This window comes from Fopius arisanus, unplaced genomic scaffold, assembly GCF_000806365.1.
Source record: "Fopius arisanus strain USDA-PBARC FA_bdor unplaced genomic scaffold, ASM80636v1 scaffold00052, whole genome shotgun sequence".
Classification (NCBI taxonomy): domain Eukaryota; kingdom Metazoa; phylum Arthropoda; class Insecta; order Hymenoptera; family Braconidae; genus Fopius; species Fopius arisanus.
Genome location: NW_011887791.1, coordinates 853,713 through 862,599, shown reverse-complemented (window position 1 = coordinate 862,599; position 8,887 = coordinate 853,713). Strand labels below are relative to the sequence as shown.

Below are 8,887 nucleotides of genomic sequence, written 5' to 3'. Positions count from 1 at the left end.
TCCTGGATTGGGAGTGATGGTTGGAGTGCAAGAGGATTAGTCAGCAATAATAATGAGCCCGAAGTCGAGGGAACATTGTCTGTTCAACCGCAAGCAAATCCTGTCGAGGGTTTCGAGGACTATTTTCTCAGCCTGAGCGTGGAAAATAATCGAAGGAATCCCTGGTTTGTGGGTAAGTCTCATTAAAATTATTCTGAGATTGATATGAGTGGATTGGGTGGAGATATTCATGCCGTATAAAGATAAAAGCACGAGAATCGATATATCACATTATTATGCGACGATTTACTGTAATTTTAGGTGATTAAAATAATGAATTATGAATTATAATGGATTTATAATAATGAGATGGCCATTTATCACTGGAATTAGACTGTGATAATCACTTGAGTGAGTGTTACTGATTGATTAATTCAGTCTGGAATAGAATTGTTTCCGTGAATTGGAAATAACTCCATTACATTGAAATGATTACACTATCGCAGTACTCTGGGTTTCACTTGAAATTGCTTTAGTATCTTTCGAGATCACTCAGAAGATACGGAAAAGCATGAATATTCATGGGATGGCATTTCGTTCACTGAACTCAAACACTAATCCAGGAGCTCGGGGCTGAGGCAAGCATTTAAGTTTCATAGCGTTTTAAGTTTGGAAATTGATTCACTTTTTCGAGAAGTTATTCATCAGGCAACTGTATACGCTAAGGTTAATTTTAAAATGTCCATTTTAGAAAAGTTAACCACTTCTCAAATATTCATCAAACTCGACAGTTACATTAATTACACGAAATTTAAATTATTATTATTGAAATAATTCAGCAGTTAATGCCCTTAACAGTTTTGTCATTTATTTAAAACTTTCGAAGTAATCTTATCGTAAGTTTGCCAGAGAAATGGAAGAACGTGAATCTTAACGCAAAGGGCGTACAACGTCCTCAATAAAAAAAATTCAAATTAAAGCCACTGCATTTAACTCCATTTATAGTGCCCGTAATCAAATAAATATAAATTACGGATTCAAGGGAGCAGCTGTCATTCTGTTTTAATTACTGCGAATCCGTAGTTTCGGTTATTTGCCCCTATTTTAAAACTATTTAATAAAAGAATGGAATGAAAACGTTGGAAATAGTTTTTCCGTCTCTTGAATGTTGGATACTTCCCCAGCGTCAGGATAGTCCCGTCTACGAGTAATACCTCAACACCTGGGTACTTCCTCCCACGCGCAATTCCCCAGCCAGCGACACTTACATTCTAGTTTAAAAATTTACACTGTACGTATATGTTGGAAAAAAAAATTTCCCTCCAACTTTTAAATCAAATTTTCATCGAGATGACAGATTAATTTTTCAGGTGGTGATAAAAACGAAGAAGAATGCCAACTCTAGAATATTCGGTGGTGATTGAATGGTTTGATTAATCGCAGACTGATTACAGAATTTTGGGAGGATCACTTCAAATGCCGTTACCCAAACTCATCCCAGACCCCGTACAATCAGAGGTACAAGAAAAACTGTACAACCCACGAGCGTCTGACAAAGGAGGATACAGCCTTTGAGGATCAACTGCAGTTTGTTTCAGATGCAGTTATGGCATTCGCTTATGCATTCCGGTAATATCCCCGTGGATGCATTAGTAATGTTTGTTTCGATGCTCTCTAACTAGTACTGAACTTCTGGATGATGACATGATGCAATTTGTAATTGATTTCCAACAGAGATATGCATGCTGACCTGTGTCACGGGGAGTTTGGCCTTTGCGATGCTATGAAACCTACAAAGGGCACGGAGTTGTTGAAGTATCTCAGAAAAGTTGAATTTAAAGGTGAACAATTCAGAAGGATGTTCCGCTCGCTTTTGGCTAAAAATACCAGTTTTTTTTAGTTTTCCCCCGAATGTTCATTGGATAATTTTCCTGCGTTTTTTCTAAACGCTTCAAAAATTTATCAAACTTTATTTAAATAAAGTAGAAAAATTATTGTACGCTCATGACATTTTGGGAGTGATGGAATAATTATAAAATGCAAAAAAAAACATATATTTTTCTGGATTAATCCGATTATTTTGTGTGAAATGAAAAAAATGAAACATTTCTGTGAAAACTCAAAAAACTGGCTGTTTTGGCATGTCCTGGAAATTTTTGCATTAACATTTTATGGTGTAGGTCTGACGGGTGACAAATTTCATTTCGATAAAAACGGAGATGGCCCTGCCAGGTACAATATCATACATTTCAAGCAAGTCTCACCAGAAGTGTACAAGTGGATTCGAGTTGGACAGTATTTGGAAGGGGAATTAAGTCTCAATATGTCAGGTACATAATTTGGCAAATATTTTGATAATTTCTTACCAATATCCATTTACTGTACAATTGTGAACCCAATTATTCAATTTTTCATATCGCTTACCCATATTTTCCATATATTTATTATTCGTCTATCCACTTTTCACAAAATTTAAGTATATTTCATTAAAAATTATTCCTCATTTGATGATCAAGAGAACAGTTCATTGCTAAAACTATAAAAAAAAGTTCTGGATTTAGAAAAACTGTCTGTCGAAAAGTGCGATTTATAAAATGTGAAAACTTTTTCCCAAATCCACTTTATCGATCCCCATTTGACAGGTACGTATTGCTATTGGGGATTAGCCCTTCGGTACATCACATATTCAGATCGATACCATTTCTCTCTATAGACAAACACTTTCAAACTTATCCCAAAGAAAAAAAGAAGAAACCAACTCCAATCAAAGATTGAAATTTTATTTATACCGCAATCCATTATGCGCAAAGAAAAATGAATAGATTCACGGGAATTGATTCGACTGCTCCATTAGGAATATTAAACCTCTGACTTATGTGATTCGGTATCTGTCGAGCCTGACGCCTTTCCCAGATATATAAAAAGAAAAAGAGATTTGAGAGAAAAAATTCGGAATGCTTTTCTTCAGCGGAGAAAATATTCTGCAAACGAAGAAACTTTAGTCTTCATGTCTATCACTTAACACTCATTGCTGATACAATATTGCACTTGCAGAATCGAGTTGAGTGAAAGAACTGCATTACTCTTCAATGTTCCTTACCCCTCTTCATCAAATGACTCATAATTTGTTTTTCAGATATCCAATTTGGTCTTGGTAACCCTCAACCACCGGAGAGCGTTTGCTCATTACCCTGCAGAGTAGGACAGGCGAAGAAATATGTGGAGGGTGAGAGCTGCTGCTGGCACTGCCTCGATTGCACGCAGTATCAGGTTAATATTACCTCAGTCACGTTATTCCACTATTTACTGAATACCATCCCCGTCAGAAGCAATTTCCCCGGCACTGACAGCCCCATAAACTCGAATATTTTTGTCATTTCATCATATGATTCCTGTATTCCTGTATTGTTGTTTTTTTCTTGAATTTTTCGCATTGTTCTCATGGTGTGGTTGCAGATCAGACATGCAGAAGATCAAACGAGATGTGTACAGTGCCCCCAGGGGACTGTTCCCGATGAAACACATTCGCATTGCAGAGATATTCCCGAGGAATTTCTCAAACCCGATAGCGGATGGGCCATTGGCGCAATGTCCTTCTCTGCCAGTGGAATACTTGTAAGCTTTTTTTCTTTGTCGATTGAATACAAGGAGAAACGGCCAGTATCTCAGAGCTGTCAAGTTTAACGATTTAGTGTCGATATCTTTTTGTTTTCGAGTTTTTTTCAGAAATTTATAGGAACCCCTGAATTGAAATTTAAACAATAACGGAAAATTTTTGTTGCTGTATAATTCAGTTGCTTCATGGAGATGAAACTCCCTAGCCAATATTCGTGAAGTAAGTTGCGTCAAAAGATAAAAATCTATTGATTTTTATACTCAATATTTTTTATTGAACATTTTCCAGAGATGATGCCACTTTTTCTAATAAAGTCCGCGTGGAAAAACAATTTCTATGTAGAGTTCTTTCGTAGATCGTGGATTTGAGGAAGAACGAGGTTCACATCATTTGTGAATTTCATAAAATCCTGTATACCCTCTTGTTATCCCGACCTTACTTCCCTGGTTCCAGGTATTTTTACAAGAGTGAATACTGTGCTGGAGCCAAATCCGAGAATTTCTGCGGATTATATTGTCAATATTCGGGGATTTGGTCGGGTTGGACGACAATGGCTGCAAACATGTTTTGTGGAATTTCACGTGCTGCAACGAACGTAATTTTACTCTTCTCCCAAATTCTGTTAGTTTGATAGAATATAATTTTCTAATCCAATGATAAAAAATTATATTCCAAATTTCTCAAAAAAAAAAATGGAGAAGGTATTCACTGGAATTGAAAAATTCGGAATTTTTGGAAAAGTATCAGGGGAACATGAAAATCGAGGAGGTGTTTTAGCGAATACCTCCTCGATTTGCCCAGGTCCAGTCGATTATTTTATAACTATTTTAGAAGATAATGTTATAACGGTTGACTTTAGAGCCCGTCCTTCATAACGCATCATACAAAATAATTGGAAAATCTGTTTAAGATGTGTATCCTTTTAAACGTTCGCCGATAAACGCGTATCGCTATTTTTCCGAGCTTTTGCAGCGCGATGGATCTTTTTAGTCAATACATCATTAATGCTTCCTATCGTATCACTTGAGCTTTGAGATTTTATCTCTCACGTTCAAATATCAAAGAATTCTCTCAATGCTTCCTCAATCAAAACGGTAAAATGTTCCACCATTATGAATTTTCCTTCACTTCATCGAATAACGAGGAGAAATGGACAAGGCACTTATTTTACGTTTCACCTTTCGTATTTACTTCATTTATTTTTGCAATTTCATAATTGCCGGGGAAGCAATTAATATCAATAACAACGTTTGTACCGAAATGTTTTCATGACTTTTCTTTGCTGGAAAATGAAAGAAAACAAAAGACTCGACTTACTTTATTGCCATTAACGGTGGAAAAACTTCGAGTCATTTCGTACTCTATAGATTTTTCATATTGATATTTCTTTCTGGAGTTTATTGTTGAGAACGCAAAAATAATGTATGGGAATGATGCGAATCAATACCAAGTTTTTGCGTTTTGATTATTTAGTAACTCACGAAGTGTCAAGGTGGTGCGAATATTTTCTTGAATTTTTTCTAAACTTGTAAAAAGAATTACAAAAAAACGCATGAAAATGATGGTATCACTAGGAGACTTCGTGAGCTTTTTAATAATGACAAAACGCAAAAGCTGTTCTATTTTTTTCACGTCAACCCCATCAATTGTCCAGGCAAATAAAGAAGAGAAGAATTTTTCATAAAAATGTGCCCAACATCCTCAATTTATGGAAAATGAATTGTCCCTAGGTAACGTTATTCGTCGGCGGTGTCTTCTTCAAGAACAACAACACCCCGATAGTACGTGCCTCCGGGCGTGAATTATCGTACATTCTTTTGACCGGAATTCTGCTCTGCTACTTGGTTACATTCACTCTAGTTCTAAAGCCAACGAACCTCGTATGCGGTATCCAGAGGTAAATTTCGAGATAAATCTCGATTCCAAATTTCCACCCAATTTCCACTCCTTCAACAGTCCCACACCAATTTAGAAAATAATTCCATTTTATTTTGAAATTTTCGCGTCTCACCGTGAACTTTTGGAATCCATTTTATAACATTTGGTTTTAATGAATTCAATGGTGACTCCCGGAAAATGTAATAGACCAAGTTCACCGGTTACTTCTGAAAGTACGTTTGCATCTGTTTAAATGCATTCAAGAGAAAATGGGAGTGGATGTGTTGGGAAAAACGTTAACAAGTATGTCCGATGCACATTTGCATACAGTACATGAACAGGCCACCTGGAAAATTCAGTTAATCTCGTAGGAGGAATTTCCACCTTCTACTGCACCAGCATTTTTTATATTATTCATTCATTCGTTATGCATGAATGCAGGCGACTGTGGTTTTATTGAATGCTCGTTGATCTGTTGAAATATGTAAAGAAAATTCCCTATTTTTTTATCTTCATTTTGCAACTATGCAAATTATTTGTTTAACACCTCCGAGGCTTTTTTAGTATTGCCAAAATTCTCTATAAATTCTTTCTCATTCTGGTCAGTCCCTTCATACGGTCGGCAGAGAAATTGGAATTTCGGAGAAAAGTCTGTAGAACATCCAATACCAGTACTTGATACAATTTTCATAAAAATCAATTTGTGATTGTTATATCACTGTAAAAAAAACATGATTAGAGAAATATCAATAAATTTTCATAAAGTCATGTCTGACATGATCTCACTCTTTCTACTGAAATGTTGGGTCTCTCAACAGACTGAAAATATGGAAAATTAATTTAATCCTGCGATGGGAAATTTCCATAGGTGCTTGTATAACCGGATTTTGACATTATTCATTCGTTATGTATGAATACCGGTGACTGAAAGTTTAATGAATGCCTGTTGGCCTGTTGAAATATGGAGTAAATATTATAATGTTTTTTTACAGCTACGGCTATTTTGTCTTTATGCATTTCTGTTATTTATTCCCGTTTACTGGAAATTTATTGCAGCTAGGATAGTAGAATTCCTCTTTTCGTGAGATTATGTTTTCGCCTGAAACCACTGTAAAAGCAAAAATATGAATGAGTCATAAGTCATTAATTTCTCATTAACTCAGCGATTAAATCCCCGATTTTCTCTTCTGAAATACTATTACGCCCATTATTAGTTCTTAATTTTCATCTCCTTTCTTCTTCTCCTCTCACTGGTACTAAACAATAAATCTATTTTAATGCAAACGAAGTGCTCGTTCCTATCATAATTACAAAAAAAATCATCTTAGTTCCCCCCACAAGACTGGACCACCGATCCTGTTCTAAAAATTTAATAAAACCGTTAAAAAAACTCTATTTAATCAAAAAATTCCCATCATCCCCATTTTGTTTGCCTTTGACTCCAAGATCCAATATCCTGATATCATAAAATTAAAGACCAGCTCCTCGGAGTGGAGGCTACTTGCTAATAAACCCTCGCCTCCCTTATTTTACCTAAATAAATGACCTTAAAGTTGAATTTTCTCTATCAGGTTCGCTGCGGGGTTTTGTTTCACAGTGGTGTACGCAGCTCTTCTCACGAAAACTAATAGAATAGCTCGTATATTCAAAGCTAGTAAAAAAAGTGCTAAGAGGCCATCATTCATATCACCGAGATCTCAACTCATCATCTGCGGGATGCTCGTTGGAGTTCAGATCCTTATCAACGGTGTATGGATGGTGATCGATCCAGCCAAAGCGAGACATCATTATCCCACTCGAGAAGACAATCTTCTCGTCTGCAATAGCTATATCGATGCTAGCTACATGATAGCCTTCACCTATCCGATCATATTGATCGTTGTCTGCACGGTCTATGCTGTATTGACGAGAAAAATACCTGAGGATTTCAACGAGAGTAAACACATCGGTATGATAAACAAGTCATTCATTATTATGTAAAGCGGCTTCAGCCAATATTCGTTGATGTGAATTCTCAATTCAATATCTCGTCATAAAGGAAATAGTAAATTCAATTTGAGAGGGTTATTTTCCCCGATGAATCTCTCCCTGAGATTTGTTCAAACGCGTGTGCAAAGAAAATTGTGAAAATTTAGGATTTTCATTCTAAACTGTCAAATCTGGTATTTTATATTCATATCCGAATAGAATATTGACAAAAGGTTCATTTTTAGAGAATGAAGGGATGACATGTTTTAAGACCTATTTGATTAAGGGATGAAATTTTTTATATTAATAGCTCTGCAGAACTAGACGAAAAAATTATGATAAAACCACGGGATGTAGTCGAGGAGAATTTTATTCTGAATATGACGGAATGTAACAGAATTTTTTTCTTTCGTGTATTCAAGGCAATGAAGATTTAGGATTTAAGGGGTGATAACAGACCCCAACGAATAGCGCACGTTGGCAACAATAACAGTTAAACTAACGTGCGCAATGCAATTTTAAAATCGCAGTCCCTAGAATGTAGGAAAAACAGACATGGAATGTACCGGAAGAATAGCAATTTTTAAGAACAATATTGATGAAAACAAGAAATGCACGAGACAAGAAAAGTTCCGGAATGGTTTCCATAAAAACAATCCGATACAGTTGAGTTTACTATTCTCCGAAGGATAAATTCAATCGCGATAAATTGAGGAGTTATCGGTATATTTTCTTTAGACAAATATAAAATATCTGGTACGTCAACTGTATGAGATAAACGAGGAATTAGAAAGTTTGACGAATAGGTCGATAGTTTAATTGAGTGATGCAGTATATCGACTTCCATTCGATTACAACTCGATAGTAACTGGAACGAATCCCAATCACCTGGGAGTCATTCGATTGTCACTCAATTCTAATTCGAAAGAACTTCAGTCGAACGGTAGTCAATACACAGAACCGCTCAATCGCTCACGATAAAGTCCATCTATTTCCGGAATTTTATTATTTAAATACTCTCAACTGGTGTCATTGAAAATCTCCTGAAAAAATTGCATAAACAATCTGTTTATGCAATTACGATTTCAAGTGTTGATTATGTTTTGAAATAATTACATCTGTTAAATCCAAAGAAATACATGGATATTGTTGAAATATCTACATTCGTTACACTTATCTCGTTGACAATTTCAATTTCAGGTTTCACAATGTACACGACATGTGTAATTTGGTTGGCATTCGTACCACTTTACTTCGGGACTGGTAATCACGTCGCCCTGAGAATTACCTCAATGTCCGTAACAATCAGTCTCTCAGCATCGGTGACTATAGCATGCCTATTCAGTCCCAAGGTATAGTTTATGGACCAAGATAATCCTTGTTGTGTTAGTTTCCTGCTTACAGCGAATACATTAATCACCATCCGTATGGTTTCCATGTATTTCA

General features: G+C 35.9%; 1 protein-coding gene across 1 annotated transcript in view; it reads left to right on the top strand.

Annotated features, from left to right (window-relative positions):
- The window catches only part of mtt (mangetout), a 79,573-nt gene that overhangs the window by 66,311 nt on the left and 4,375 nt on the right, over positions 1 to 8,887 (top strand). The window contains exons 5-13 of the mRNA XM_011307265.1: positions 2 to 172; positions 1,434 to 1,608; positions 1,714 to 1,820; positions 2,160 to 2,309; positions 3,116 to 3,249; positions 3,436 to 3,594; positions 5,326 to 5,492; positions 7,045 to 7,421; positions 8,642 to 8,793. Of these exons, the coding sequence (XP_011305567.1) occupies positions 2 to 172; positions 1,434 to 1,608; positions 1,714 to 1,820; positions 2,160 to 2,309; positions 3,116 to 3,249; positions 3,436 to 3,594; positions 5,326 to 5,492; positions 7,045 to 7,421; positions 8,642 to 8,793 (1,592 nt within the window). The remainder of the gene's footprint in view (position 1; positions 173 to 1,433; positions 1,609 to 1,713; positions 1,821 to 2,159; positions 2,310 to 3,115; positions 3,250 to 3,435; positions 3,595 to 5,325; positions 5,493 to 7,044; positions 7,422 to 8,641; positions 8,794 to 8,887) is intronic.